The sequence below is a fragment of the Cherax quadricarinatus genome, chromosome 53, assembly GCF_038502225.1.
Source record: "Cherax quadricarinatus isolate ZL_2023a chromosome 53, ASM3850222v1, whole genome shotgun sequence".
Taxonomy (NCBI): Eukaryota; Metazoa; Arthropoda; class Malacostraca; order Decapoda; family Parastacidae; genus Cherax; species Cherax quadricarinatus.
Window position 1 is genome coordinate 13,026,269 of NC_091344.1, and position 16,613 is coordinate 13,042,881.

The 16,613-nt window shown below is 37.8% G+C and overlaps 1 protein-coding gene across 5 annotated transcripts in view; it reads left to right on the forward strand.

Moving 5' to 3' along the window:
* LOC128692261 (UDP-N-acetylglucosamine transferase subunit ALG13) overlaps positions 1–16,613 on the forward strand; it is a gene marked incomplete at its 5' end in the record, with an annotated part of 177,597 nt that overhangs the window by 82,982 nt on the left and 78,002 nt on the right. For all 5 annotated transcript variants that reach the window (XM_070096330.1, XM_070096334.1, XM_070096333.1 and 2 more), the window contains 1 exon segment: positions 14,930–15,034. In XM_070096330.1, the coding sequence (XP_069952431.1) occupies positions 14,930–15,034 (105 nt within the window).

Sequence of the window (16,613 nt, forward strand, 5' to 3'; positions counted from 1 at the left end):
GCAGCTGCCTTGCCTTTTCTCAAATGATCGATTCCACATCACTGTCTCCCACTAATTGTTTATCGTTGATCTCCACCAACAGTAACTTCTCCACATCTTTGATTATAGATGATCTTTGTTTTGTTAGCATATTTACCCCTTTCACAATATTAGCTTCCTTGATTGCTACTTTCTTTGCCAAGATGGAAGTGATTGTTGATTTGGATTTCCCATACATCCTGGCCAGCTCCAGGACATGTACACCACTTTCGTACTTTGCTACAATTTCTTTCTTGAATTCAATTGTGTTTCTCACTTTCTTTACCAAAGGGCTGGCACTTGGAACTTTCTCTGGGCCCATGGTGGTTCATACGTATTGCAGTCGCACTCGATAAACAACCACAAAAAACAATGGACTATAATGAAATATTTGGATGAATGTGTGGAATGTTGCTCACTCACCCAGAGAGTCACGAACGTGGGGGAATGGCGGGCAGACGCGTCCAATATGGCCAGTTTCCGAGTTGCTAGCCGAAATCCAGGACAGAATTTTGGTCAAAAAAAGTGGCTGAAATCCGATTCAGCTGATATCCGAGGTTCCACTGTAATTAGTCAATAAATTTTATTTTCAGTGCTATTGGAAGTCTGTAATTGATTTTTTGATACAATTTATTGACACTTTTCATATTCTAATGTACGTAGTTGTTTTGTAAATTTACGGGATTTTCATTTTAATACTGTATAGTGCTCTTTTCAAGGTGAGTTTCTGTAGCCTTTCTTTTATTAAAAAGGAGGGCTCCATTTATACAGCAGGTTAGGTTCCAGGCTACTGCTGTAAAGCAGAAATTGCTGTAAAGTGAATTATAGCTTTCTCACTTTCAAATGCATATTAAAGCCTGAAAACATGTTTACACTATCATATATTAAGTGAGCAATAGAGCTAGGCCTAAAAAATGCATATACAGTACACGTATTACATTAAAATATTTTCGTACTTGTAGTGAGTGGTGAATGTATTTATCGTAGGAAGCCTTAATAAATGGAGAATGGGTATAGTTGAAAAAAAAAACTGTATTAGCGCTGTAAAGTGGGGGCCTGCCTGTATTGCATTTATGCAGATGTTAGATAGTTTGGATATAAAAATATGCACAAATACATATTCCATTACTCTCTCTAATATACAGTTTAAATATATTTAAAAGAAGCCTTAACATTTATCTGGATTTTATATTATTTTCCTGCTCTCTCAACACCTGTTTACTGTACATGAAAACATCTAAAACACTTGAGTGTTTGATCATCTGTTACATGCAATTATTACAGTACATTAATTCCCAAGGATTACACCCCTTAAGGGTGGAACCTTGATGTTGGGGAGGGGCTCTTGATCCAAGGAATTGAACCTATCATCCCCTTCCTTGGGTTAACTCTCATTGCCTGCCATACCCAGGCATTGTATGACCCCTGTGTGTTTAGCACTTTCCATGATAATAATAATTCAGTTGTTACAAGTATTAGTTACCTTCTAATTTATCTCATTTTTTAATAAATTTTTTGTGCAATGAATAATAGATTTTATTTTTTATTAAAAAATATTTAAAAATTATAACTTCTGTTCATTTAGGCATGAAAAAGAAAGCATCTGTTACAGCTCAGCCTCAAATAATAAGTTATGAAGATATTCACCCCAAGGATTTACAAATTATATACATTTAGTGAAGTTTTGCTTATTGATGAGCGAGCAGATATTTTTGAGCGGAAATGATTGATAGTATTTTACGAATCTTTCACACTTTCTGAAACTCTTGCCAATATAAACCAAGTAAAATAATCGTTACTAGTAGTCTTGCATACCCTGCTTGTCGAATTTTGGACAAACTTAATTGCTCTCTCTCTTGTGGATTTTGCAAATAGCGTGATACCCAGGAAAGTATTGATAAGTCTTTATAGATTCTAGCAGGTTGGTCAAATAATACATCTTGTGTTTTTATTTGTTTCCACTGATTGTTATAGTTTTTCTTACATTTGGTCAAGAAATGTTTAAGGAATTTTAAATTAATATTTTAGAAACTTTTTTTTCCAACGAGGAAGGGTGGCCCAAAGAAAGAAACACACTAACCGTTTTTCATTCAGAAGTGTGCAGACAAAACAATTCAAATAGCCCTCTGAACTGGATCATCCCCATCCATTCTTCAGAGTGCAGTTACTATACTTCTCATCTTCAGAACTCGGTTAATTGATCTCATTGAATTCCTGTGTAAATGTTATCTTGCTCACACTCCAACAATACATTAAATCACAAAAACCTCTTTTCTCCACTCTAACGCTTTCTCAAACATGTCTGCTGTATGCTTAATAAAGCTTCTTCACATCCTCCCTCCAGTCATCCTGGGACTTCCTCCATCCCCTTCCTTCCATTTCACCCAGATTTATACACCCTTTTGGTCAACTTGTTCAACTGTTTTTCTGACTAACCAAGCCATATCAACAGCTCTTACTTTGCTCTTTAAATTACACCTTTCATGCTTCTGAGGGCTGCAAATCTGAAACCCTATTAAAAAATATATACAGCTACACACATTTTTGTCTTAACATAATTATAAGTTATGTATGAGGTCTGTTTTATATGTTGGTCTTCCATGAGCTTCAGAAGCAAGTACATATAGTATGCTATTTTTGAGTAGTGCATCCAGAAATGAAAGTTGGTTAAGACTTTTGCTTCAGCATGAATTACATGGAGGGTTTAATATGCTCCTAAGTCATTGAGGTTGAAACGTATGGGTGAAATGATAAGAATGTTACATTGAGGTATTATTATTGTTTCTGGTAAAATGTTCATTAAAGGACCAGCCTCAAATAGTTCCAGACTCTATAAGCAGGTTTGCCAGTAAAGTACTAGCTAGGGTGTTAATAGCCATGTCATATTTCTGTTTATAGATATGGTTGGTCTTGGAAAAATTACAGTGCATTGAAGGTTTGAATGAAATTATAGTGCATACGAAAATCATTGAGCTTTATGAAAATGTGAGGGAAGAAGAAAATTGGAGGTTGGAAGTTTCCTTGAGAAGCTGCTTGGTTATGTCATTCAGAACTGTAATGTCTAATCCTAATGTTGAGTGCTAATAAATTTCTGGAATTTTTTAGACGAGAGCTGCTTGCTTTTACCTCGATGGCATGGACTTAGATAATATACCCATTAACCTATGAGGGGCATTACCTTTTGTAGAAGTTAAGAGTTGCAAGGCTATGTTGAGTTAATGGGTCTAGAGGAGACTATACGTGTGAGCTGACTTGGTTTTTTCAAGGATAAGATATAGAAGTTTCTTACCCAAGCAGAACGTCTAAGGATATCCCTAGTCTCTTTGCAGAATCTCTGCGTATCTCTGTCTCAACAAGAAATTCCAGCCCTCCCTCCCCAAGAGGTACATCGCAGCCCTAATAGGACTTAAACAACAAGAACATCAGTGTGACAACAGCCAGTAAAAAGGTCAAGGCTTAGTATTGATGGAGGTGCTGCTTACAAGGACAAGATGATGAATCTGCTGGGTGACACTGACACTTATAACATTGTGACCCAACAAGAATTGAATAGACATGCCCAGAATCTATAGAGAGACTAGAGACATCCTAAGATGTTTTAACAACTGGAAGAACCTTCTTTACTTTATCTCTGACAAACCAAAGCCACCTCACGAGTATGGTCTTCACAGAAACTACAAATTTTACATGTTCTCTCCGACCTGTATCTTCTGGAACTGGTAGTTCCTATTTTTCCATTAGTTAGTGAGTGTATTAGCAAGTCTTTATTTAGTCTCAGATAAAATTAGCCGTTTTCATCTTAAGCATTCCAGGGATTTACTTAGTAAAATAAAGGATTCTGGGATTAAACAAAAAATTAGCTAATTCAGGCTTGATATTTATTTCAGCATTTTGAATAATAGGATCCAGCAGCTACTAAACAATAGCCCCTATCTACATCTTCCTTCTTTCCTTACCTTATGATGACTTCATAAAAATAACAGATATGTATTTGAGTGCACCATAACTTCTTCCAGTACAACAGTCATCTGTAAACATATTGCAATGGCTATTGGCTCGCCAGTTAGCACTGTGTTAATGAACCTGTTTATAGATATTGGAGGCTTGTCCATTCAGTAAATTATAACTGTTACAGTGACTTGGCTATGGCATGTTATGATTATGTATCACCCAGATGTTCTGAGTTCATCATCTTCAGAGAGAAGCTGAACAGCATTAAACCCACTATTCACTTTGCATTGGGCAAAAAGACTGATGACAGACTTTAAGAAATTACACTCATCGAGGATGACAACCAACTTGTCTTCAAAGTTGATGAGAAACCAACATATAAAACACATTTTATATGTAATTATGTATCTTTTCTAATTGTGATGTATAACAAAAAGTTTTTTTTTTTTTTTTCTTTTTTTCTTTTTTTTTTTTTTTAACAACCCTTAGTCTCCAAAAGCTACATTTAACATTAGTATGGACTCTTTTTGACTATCATAAAAATTTTGAGACATTTTCTGAAAAAGTTTAAGTTAAGAGTGGTAAGAACATGAGAAAATGAAAATGTTGACTGCATAGTCACCCTGACATAAGACCCAAAACATTATTGAAATTTTTAAGACTTCATATTAGCAGGGTAAAAATCAGTTGGCGACATATTTTGTCCCTAACACATGGTTTAGCGCTTAGTTTTGGTTATAATTATGTCCCTAACACATCAAGAGTTACAAATACTGCTGCTGGGCTTGTAAGATTCCTTGTAAAAGGTGAAATTCAAGTTGCAGTGAGATTTCCAGAGAGTTAGACTGGGTAATTAAGGAACATAGGTATGCTTGGAGCACCAACATTATCAACATGCTTGCATGACACATTAGGGCCTACATTATCGTGCTATTGCTTAGAACAAAGCATCAATCGTTAAACATTAGGTGTCTAGAAGCAAAGCCATTCAACAGTCAAAAGTTATAAAGCAGCACACAGGGTTTTTCAAAATGGCACCACAGTTTACCTCATTTATGCTGGGAAAGAAATTAATTAACTGTACAGTATAACTTTGATTTTCATGGAGCTTGATTTGTTGCTGCATGTTGCTATGGTCCTCTGAATATACTAGTTTATTCACAAGTTTTTACAGGTTTTATGGGTCTTGTTCACATCTGAACAGACAGTGAATTAAAGTCAAAACATCAAAATAAGATATTAAATAATATTAATTTACTGGTGTATTTTGCCGTATATGATGTGAAGTATGAAAAGTTTTGAACTTTTAAATGGTAATTTTTAAACTAGTCTTTGTAATGAACACTATTAGCCTATCCATTGGTCATCAGTTTTTTTCAGATTTGATATTTATAGTACCTCCTGAAGCATACTCCTTACCCCATATGAATAACAAAGTTTCACTGTACAGTACTTGAGAACTGCTTCCTCCCCCCCTCCCCTTTTACCTGATATAACCCACAAAATATTGTAAGTCCCTCAACCTCTTCCATGTGTTCCTCCCTGCTTTATGGTTTATATATGTGTTCTGTATGTCTTTCTGTAAATTTTAGGAAGCTTGTATAGTGTAATATGTGTGTAAATTAGACTCTTGACTCCATACGGTGTTTTATTTACACTACAAATTTGTTGATGAATTCTTAATAAATCACTATAATAAAGCAGCAGTTAGTGAGATGGTATACCATCCATTTTTTATCTAATCTTTGCTAGAAAAGAAAAAATTTTCTGCTAATTACTTATCCCCACTTGGAAAACGTGTGCATACTCCTTTAAGATAATTTACGAAATAAGATGCGTCTTAGATGAGGTAGATGATGATTATGAACAACATTAACAAGATTATATAAGAAAATAATGTCCTGAAACAGTTCTATAATGATATTACTGTAATTGAAATGAAATATTTCCAGAAAATATAAATGTGCAAATTTCTCTAATATGAAGAGCAATGGTATTAGAGATCTTTCCAGCTATGAGAAGCATACCAGACAAGAAAGAATAGCTTAGTAAGTGGTGGTAAGCTATAGAAGAGAGAAATCATGGAGCCAAGAGCCCCGCCCCACAAACTTAAAATCGATTCAAACGAATCAGAAATGAATATACAACACAAAGATAAGGTGAGAAGATAAATTTAAATAAGGAATAATAAAATCCACATGTTTAACATATAATACAAAAAATCAATTATGACAACAGAATCATCAAATCGTGAAGTAGCGCGAGACATGTTAAGTGAATATTTCAAGGTGTATTTAAGCAAGAAAGGGTTTTTGAATTTGACTTTAAACCCTTACAGCCAAATAAGATTATTTTTGAGAGTACAAGTCATATGGGCAAATTAATGAAAATGGTAAATATTGCACCAACAGTGGGGAAGACTGGTCTCAATAGTGGTACCATAACACTGGGGAAAAAAACAGAATTAACTAGATAAAACAACTGGTTTGTGAAAACCTTGTAATTTATAAGTAGTTCAGTTTGAGCATATTATTACTTTATGTGAAACTGTGAACCCATATGGGTCATTCAGCACAAGGAGTGGTTTAGAGACTATCCAGTCTACTTATCCTAAGATGAGTGCTACCTAGCTGTCAGCTTCTGAGCAGCAAAATTGTAAATGTCAGATATGTTGGGCTGCTGTGATAATTAATTATAACGAGAGATTGAATTGGCAGATTACATTCACGTGTATTTTGCAGATGTTTTTAATTAGAATTTTTCGTAAAAAATTAAATTGTAAACAACAAAATATAGGTTTGGTAGAAGGCATAATTTTATAATAGAAGTGAAAAATATAAAAGGAACACTGCCCATACAAGGAAGGAATATTAATGAAGGATCATTGCTTACCTTGTTGATGTTTTTAATTGATTTTAATGCCTTATCAGAGAGAAATATGTACGTACTTATACATATTGCAAAAGTATATGGGAAAATTCATTTATAAATGAATGACGGAATTTTATGGTAAATACTACATAATGGAATTGGGTGAAAGTGGGAACAAATTATATAAAGAATATGTTATAGACTATGTGATAAGATTTTAATATTGCATCCTTATATCACCAACTTTGGATGTCAGTGGGGGGGGCAATTTTTGTTACATCTGTTACCTGTCAGTGTTAAATTAACTGCTGCTATCATTATATGAATTATGTGCTACTTATTGGTTCACCCCAATGGAGGTGTCACCCTTGAAGTTACCCTATGTTGGATGCTTTTGTGTGGAGAATGAGATTAGTTGGAAGAGGAATCTTTGCACTGGGGGTTTCATTACAGCAGTTACTATGTGATTCTTAGCTACCCGAACAGAACTAAGCTCTTGGTGTCTTGTTTTTAGTATTGAATTTACCATATAATTTTTACAGTTTCCAGTGGTTGTTGGGTTTCATTTGTATAAATCAGGGGTCGGCAACCTTGTTCTGCCTAGGAGCCAGAGCCCATGTCTGCAAGTGGATGGCTTGCCACACCTATCGCCATAGTTAATAAATAGAGGTAATAATAATACATACTAAACTTTGACATACATTTAACATCATTTGAGCTATGGCCCCATTGGCTGGATCTGGCCTGCGGGCTGTAGGTTGCCGACCTCTGGTATAAATCATTCTATTGTTGAACCACTCTGTAGACAAAGACAAAATTTATTTTTTTGCAATGATTACAATGTGTGTTTACATTTTATGTGTGTAATTTGGTACAAAGAAAGCCACTAACATGCCAGGGCATTTTAGGCAGACTAATCCTAATGCTTACCCTGCCTCCTCCTCCTCCTCCTCCTCCTCCTCCTGCTTCCTCCTCCTCCTCCTCCTACTTCTTCTTCCTCCTCCTCCTCCTACTTCTTCCTCCTCCTCCTGCTTCCTCATGCTGCCTACTCCCACCTCCTTCTCCTCTTCCCCCACCATTCTGTTTTCTAGCCTTCTCTGCCTCATATTCTCTTAGTTGTGATTTGACACAGGTCCTGGATGGACCGAAACATCACCCTAATGTTCCTATCCTAAGTGCGGGTTTTTGGTAAGATAATCAGGTGCTGGCCGTGACATTGCTTCAGCAGATAGTTGTCCTTCATTGAGCCCTTGGCCAATCCTGTTTTGAAAGCAGTGAACTCAGCGAGTTTATGGATGTTCTAGAGGGGTTGCCCTTTTCTGTCAGTTTCCCAGTAATGTTTCAGCACTTTAATGATTGCAGATAATGTCCATTGGTAAGTGACCAGCAAGCTGCTTTTAACCCTTTCAGGGTCGACAGGCCCTCTCCTAAACTTGTTCTCAGGGTCAGAAATTTTTCAAAAAAAAAAAAAAAATTCTTCTGAAATGGTAGGGAATCTTTTCCCGATCATAATGACACCAAAAGTACAAAATTTGACAGAAAACTTACGGAATTATGCTCTCGCGAAGTTAGTGGTCTCGGCGATGTTTACACATTGGCGATTTCGCCCACTTTGAGCCCTATTTTCGGCCAATTCCAATGTATCAGTCGACAAAAATCATAACTATTTGGCTAGAACTCCATTTTTTCTATCAAGTGGGTACATACAAGAAACCACCCATTTACCGATTTCAACTATCCAATAAAGTGGTCAGAAATTGGCAATTTTGCCAATTTCACACAAATTTCAAAAGATGCCAGTTTCCAAATAGGGCCCAGAATATAGACATACATTCCTGGCACTAAAATAACATTTTTTTTTTTTTTTCATTACTCATGTCCCCAGGCCTCTCTTTTGCTCTCCACTTTGAATTTTTATTCTCGCCAAAAAAAAAAAAAAAATAGAAGATTTATTGTTATGCAAACTACTGTATTAGTGTAGAAATGGTATAATAATATCAGCGCACTTGTGAAAGAATATTAGACTCGCCAGTTGATGTGTATTGGACGCGTGGCATGATTTGTTTACTTTTGAACTTTGGCAAAAATCGAACATTTCTGCTACTTTGAGCTCAATTTCAAGGTACTTTTCATTTTGAAACCTAATCAAAATCATCTCAATTTCTGTAATATATCTTCCATTCTATAAAATGAGACCAGGAAAACTAGAATAAAACCAGAAATAGCATACGAAAATACACTGCAAAGTCGCTGTTTTAAAGCAAAAACACGGTCAGAGTGTTTTTTTTCCCATGCACTGGGTGCTGCAGGATTTTTTTTTATACTGTGCACACTGACCATATAGACCCATTCTTTCATATGTAGGCCTACCAGTTTTCTCTCACTAGATTTGAAGGTGCTAGAATTTATGCGTACTAGTACGGCACCAATCCTGGCGTGCAAGCCCTACTAGTACGGCACCAACCTTGGTGTGCAAGCCATACTAGTATGGCACCAACCCTGAAAGGGTTAATCTAACAGCACATGTATACTGGCCATATGCCTCCTCATCATTGCTGATTGTAAGAAACGTTACTGTCACAACGGCAAGAAAGTTATTCAGAGGAGTACCCAATGGAACTCTGAAGAGTGTAGTTATGCCAGTTCTTGATGTCACATCTTTTGATCGATTGTTCCATTTATTAGGGAGTACACGGGTATTTTTTCTTTTACTTCTGCTGTACTGTTTACTCCGACTTCTCTGAAATTCCCACATGTAAGGCAGATTCCTTTATAACTTCTTAAGTGAAATAAATTCACTACACTTACCCTGACTTCCTTATTTCACCCTTGTCTTACCATTTACACTTCTGACCTTTATCAAATTCATCAATTTCTGTGAATATAATTATAATAAAATCCTGTAGATATCTGTGGCTTGCCAGCAATGCCAGCTTTGCACTAGTTAAAGGATCTGACTCGAGCTATATGTATCCTGAAATAGGGAGAGAAAAATATGGTCTGGCAAAGGAGTGCCCATGATAAATTTATGATCACTTTAGGTTGATTACATATGGTATTGTACCCCTCAAGAGAGAGACCCTGATGTAGGAAAGAAATTTTTTATTAAAGAAATTGAACCTATTCTTTGCTTCTTAGTGCTAACAAAAACAAAGACGTCGTTTTCTGTTGGGTCCCTGGACACGAAGTGCAGGGCAATGAACAGACGGATGCTGCTGCGCTGTCACTGTTGTGGCCATTGGCAACAACGGTGGTCAGACATGCACCATAACAAATTGCACTATATTAAACAGCTTCTAGGTTTGTGGCCATCTTCTTACCACCATTACCGTACTCGGGAGACTGTGCACTCCTGTCTTCGCATCAGCCATACCTGCCTTACCCATGGGTATCTCATGGAACGACACCCTGTTCCTCTGTGAGGTTTGTCGGGTCCTTATTTTGGTTCTTCACCTTGTGGATTGCCTGGTTTAACAGCGAGCCCACAGGATTTACCTCCAACGCGCTGCCACTCTACTGCTCTTACCTCATCATCTGTCCTTGCAGACGGCCCTGCCTTTGACTTTTTTATTTTATTAGCACACTGGCCGATTCCCACCAAGGCAGGGTGGCCCGAAAAAGAAAAACTTTCACCATCATTCACTCCATCACTGTCTTGCCAGTAGGGTGCTTTACACTACAGTTGTAGGAGAGGTGTTAACGTTGCCTTTGACTTGCAATCACTTTTTTACTTTTTGTCAGAAACTGCTTTACTGTATGAACTTTGACATATAGTCCTTAGCATACCTTCCAGCCCTTTTCTCCCCTCACTTCTGATCCCCTCTCCACCTAGCTGTTTAAAGCCCCAGCTCCATTTTCTGCCCTGCAGCCCTGCATGACCCTTGTCAGTTTAGTACTTTCTTTGATTATAATAATTTGATTCTTAGTCTGCCCAAAATGCATGACATGTCAGTGGCTTTCCTTTGTTCCCATCTGTATTTTGTTACATGTAAACTACATTATCTGTATATTACAGAAAAGCAATAATTTGTGTTTGTAAATCTGATTGCCTCCAATTCCCCAGGTACTGTGTGTTCCTTTTGGGCTGAGCACTTCCCAATTATAATAATAATAATAAATAATGATGTTACATATATCTATGAAGATAATATTTGCAGATTATAGGAATCTAGTATTGCAAATTTTCCAGGTATTGAATTAGCCCAGATATATGAATACAAATTTGTGGTGAATATGAAGCGAATGTATTGTTAATTATGTGGTAGACATTTCTAAGTGCACATTATTTATGGGCTTAGTGTTTTAACACTTTTGAGGACTTTGCCATAGTACTACAGGTTTGAGCTCAAGGTCTGTGCCATAGTACTACGTGATGAGCTTGGCTCACTCCAATAAGCTGTGGACAGTAAATTTGGGCCTAGGTATGAGAAAATGGGTCTGTGGTGAGAGTGCACCATATACAAGATATTCCTGTCCCACACAATGCATGATGGGCAAGTAAACTGTGACCCTACATTTGGTTTAACATAGAGACTTTGTGGTGTATTTTCAGATGTTTTTTATGGTTGTATTCTTGATTTCTTGGTATCGTTTGATAGAATGGAAGATACATTACAGAAATGGAGATGATTTTGATTGGTTTCAGGGCTGGGAGTAGCGGAAATGGAGCTCAAAATAGCAGAAGTATTCGATTTTTGCCAATATTCCAGATGACTCAAATTACATCACTTGTCCAATACGCATCCAACTGGTCGGTCTGATACTCGTTCATGAATGTGCTGACATTATACGATTATTATTACAGTGCAGTAGTTTGTGTAATAGTAAATCTATTTTTTGTGTAAATAAAAAATCAAAATGGAAAACAAGTGTAATATAAAAATGTTTTAGTGCCAGAAATGTCTACTTTGTTTATTTTATTTTATTTTTTATTAACACATTGGCCGATTCCCACTAAGGCAGGGTGGTCTGAAAAAGAAAAACTTTCATCATCATCATTCACTCCATCACTGTCTTGCCAGAGGGGTGCTTTACACTACAGTTATAAAACTGCAACATTAACACCCCTCCTTCAGAGTGTAGACACTGTACTTCCCATCTGCAAGACTCAAGTCTGGCCTGCCGGTTTCCCTGAATCCCTTCATAAATGTTACTTTGCTCACACTCCAACAGCACGTCAAGTATTAAAAACCATTCGTCTCCATTCACTCCTATCAAATACGCTCGTGCACGCTTGCTGGAAGTGCAAGCCCCACCCTTTCCCTCCAGCCCTTTCTAGGCCGACCCCTACCCCGCCTTCCCTCCACCACAGATTTATACACTCTCGAAGTCATTCTGTTTTGTTCGATTCTCTCTACATGTCCGAACCACCTCAACAACCCCTCTTCAACCCTCTGGACAATAGTTTTGGTAATCCCACACCTTCTTCTAATTTCCAAGCTACGAATTCTCTGCATTATATTCACACTACACATTGCCCTCAGATATGACATCTCCACTGCCTCCAACTTTCTCCTCATTGCAACATTCATCACCCATGCTTCACACCCATACAAGAGTGTTGGTACAACTATACTCTTATACATTTCTTTCTTTGCTTCCACAGACAAAATTCTTTGTCTCCACAGACTCCTAAGTGCACTACTCACCCTTTTTTCCTCATCAGTTCTTTGATTCACCACCTCCTTCATAGACCCATCTGCTGACATGTCCACTCCTAAGTATCTGAATACAGTCACCTCCTCCATACTCTCTCCCTCCAATTTGATATCCAGTCTTTCACCACCTAATCATTTTGTTATCCTCATAACCTTACTCTTTCCTATATTCACTTTTAATTTTCTTATCTTACATACCCTCCCAAATTCATCCACCAACCTCTGCAACTTCTCTTCAGAATCTCCCAAAAGCACAGTGTCATCAGCGAAGAGCAACTGTGACAACTCCCACTTTGTGTTTGATTCTTTATCTTTTAACTCCACACCTCTTGCCAAGACCCTCGCATTCACTTCTCTTACAACCCCATCTATAAATATATTGAACAACCACGGTGACATCACACATCCTTGTCTAAGGCCTACTTTTACTGGGAAATAATCTCCCTCTCTCCTATATACTCTAACCTGAGCCTCACTATCCTTGTAGTAGGTTGGTAGACAGCAACCCCCCAGGAAGGTACTACCATCCTGCCAGATGACTGTGAAACAGAAACCTGTAGCTGTTTTACACGATGGTAGGATTGCTGGTGTCTTTTTTCTGTCTCGCAAACACACTGGATAACAGGTATATCTTGCTACTTCTACTTACACTTAGGTCACACTACACAGGCATGCACATGCATATATAACTTCATTTCACTATTGACCAGAGATTCTCAATAGGGTTTAGGTTTGTGAAATTGCCTGGCCAGTCATTAAAGAACCTCACTTCACAGTCCTTAAGCCACAGAACTACAGGTTTGACAGTATGACATGGTGCACCATCCTGCATAAAAACCGTAACGCCACACTTGTCAAACACCACAGGTAGATCGTCACACAATAACTCCAGGTAATTATACTGGTTCATATACTGGTTTTTGGGAAGCACAGTGAGTTCACCAACACACTGAGCACAAACACCCCCAAACCATGAGCAAGTCTAGGTGTTTGGTGATCCCACAGGTGTAGCGTGGGTCTAGCGGGTCACTACCTCTGGGTCAGTACACATGTCCCGCATGGTTACAGGTGACAGTAAAGGTTGCATCATCACTCCAAAGTGCTTCAGACCACTGTTGAGGATTCCAGTGAAGATATTTGCATAATCCAGCCTATGTTTCTTTTGTGGCTTTGAAAAAATCAGTTTCTTAACCTAGCAGTGACTACTGTAGCCAAGTTCTGACACACTTCTGTTAACAGTTCTTACAGACTCCTCTGAGAGAAGATGTGGATTCTTTTCTTTCAGTTCTTTAGCAGTTATCTTAGGTGTACTCTCTAACTGCTTTTTTAATACAGTTATGGTACAAACAGATGTCTTCTTCGAGGTGCCAGGCCGAGGTTTGACAGATGGTTACTCGACACCGCCACCAGCCTTGAAATTCTGCACCCAGTTCCTCACTGAACACTCACACACACCAACATTCTCCACTATTTCTTTCGTTTGTTGCCCAGCTTTGTGAAGCCCTATGACTTGAGCTATAGTTTCAGGTGCTAAAGACTTCCTTTTACCCATTTTTACCCATAATCAAACATGTATAGTCCCAAAACCAAAGGGAACACTGGACAAAAGATGGGCGGATGAGAGAGAAAAGTGCAACACTTCCTCACCACGGCAGCCATGTGAGCACTGAGGAGTCACTGTGGAGTGTGGCGGCAGGCCATGACATCATGCTAACGGCTGCTGCTCAGCATAATGCACTGATGAAAAAAGACCCCCCTGTATGGTAGCCTTCGATTTTCGTCACAGCATTATACCGGGGCGCTCACCCGGCAAAATGCCATGACTAGCTCTGTATATAGGCGAGGAGGACAGTGACAGTAGGAAAAAAAGTAGTGGTAATGCTGGTAGAGGAAGTAGTAGTAGTAGTAGTAGAAACAGTATTGGTAGTAGAAAGTAGGGGGAGTAAGTACCCACACAGTTCTAAAGGTGGAAGTGATGCAACATCGTTACCAACAAAACACGTGTGGTGAAGGCAAGGTAATGTCATTACTGACACAGATATGGGAAAAAAGTGATGCTGAAAGGATACTTCAGTAGAAAGCTTTCTTTACAAACAGAGTGGTAGAATAGTGGAATAGAGATGTAAGTGAAATCTGAAATTTGAAAAAAAATTGCTTAGCCCTGCCCCTGCAGCTATAACTGGGTAATCAGGTAACCAAGGGATGGAAGTTACCCATTCAACTGTTGAAGGGGCAAGGGAGATTGTTTTGTACACGTCTGTTGGTATAGAAGTTAATATCATTTCCCATATAACTATTGAAGGGGCTAGGGCTGTTACTGATCAACACATTTATTGGAGGGAGAAGTTAGTACCATCATTACCCATACATTGGTGGAGGTGTTGTATGTGAACAATAAAACAAATGCCTAGGTTTTCAAATTAACATTTCAGGGTGATGAGGAGACACATCAGCAGATGAGGGAAGTGACGCTAGAAGCACTTCAGCAGGTCATGAGTGCAGGAGGTCAGCAAGAAGTACGTGTCATTGGCCAGCAGGTAAGCTCTAATCAGAATTATTATTATTGTTTATGTATTTTCTGTTGGGAATGTACATCATGATGAATAAAAAGGCACAATACTTTGACTTGAACAATACACAAATAACCTGCAGTGTGACTAGTTAATGGTCCAAGTCGGTCAGAAATGTCACTGTAAGTTTCTTTCTCCTGTGTGCAGGTTATTTGTGTGTAAATCATGACATTAGTATTGAGTTTTTACCATTCTGTTTCAGGATGACATTTTCAGAAAGCCTATTCATCATTCACTTGAAAACATAAAAATACCTTTAATTTCTTATAAATGTGACTTCCTACTTAAATTGAGTGATGTAGTGTATTTATTGGTAGCCTTTTCCAGAGCCAAGTTTTCATTTTATCAGGTAAGTGTTCTAGCTGTACATGCTAGGGTAACATTGAATACGTACATGCATGTACACCAGACTCATGCACACAGCACCTAATACCTTGTTTGTAAGTAACATGCAGATATCACAACCTATCCTCCTATTATCATTGCCTAAAATTTTCAGGTATATAGGTGATGCCTCTGACAAACAAATTTTACTGAACACACACACACACTTTGCCCTGCCCTCAATCAAAATTCCCATCCATCCCTTTCCCTGTAAAAATATTCCCTCTTTCTCTCTGTCAAAGGTTTTGCCCCTTCCCTGGTAAACTTTTCCATCATGCTCTCTGTCAATATTGAGGGATTCCTACAAGCAAGAGGTTGCATACCTTTAACCCTTTTACTGTCCATCATATTGAACTATGTTATTAATGCCAGGGTTTGTCATATAGATATACGTCAAGAGCTCGACTCACTCACACAAGCCATGAACAGTAAATTTTGGCCTAGATATGAGAGAATGAGTCAGTGTGGTGAATGTGCATAATGGGAAAACATTTTAAAGTGTTTTATAGGATGGTTTCTATGGTGTTATTGACTGCTGCTTGTTATCATTTGATGGAATGGAAGACATGCTACTGAAACTGAGATGATTTTAGCGAGTTCCAGGCCTGGAAGTAGCTCGAAATTTGCTTCCAAGAGTTTTTACTGGTTATATTTTATTAATCCAATAAATAGGGTAAATCTTTGATTTTTTTGTGTGATGAATTCAAAATGGAAGGCAAGTGTAACATAGGAGAGGCCTAGGGACATGATTAATAAACAGAGGAAATGTTTATTTTGGGCCTTATTTTTGTATCATAATTTTTTTAAAATATTGCATAAAATTGTCCAAATTATTGATTTCTGTGCATTTCCTAGGGTAGTTTTGATAGCTGAATGGCTGGTTTCTTGTACTCGCTTGATAGAATGGAAGGCACGCTAGCAAAATAGCTAAGAATTTGGTCGAATTGAGTAATGGCATGGCTTAACCCTTTCAGGGTCCAGAGGCCAAATTTCAAAGTGCGCACCAGGGTCCAAGAATTTAAAAAAAAAAATGTGCTATTTTTTCTTATAAAATGGTAGAGAATCTTTTTCTGAAGGTAATAAAACAAAAAGTACGAAATTTGATGGAAAATTGACGAAATTATGCTCTCGCAAATTTTGATGTGTCCGATATTTACGAATC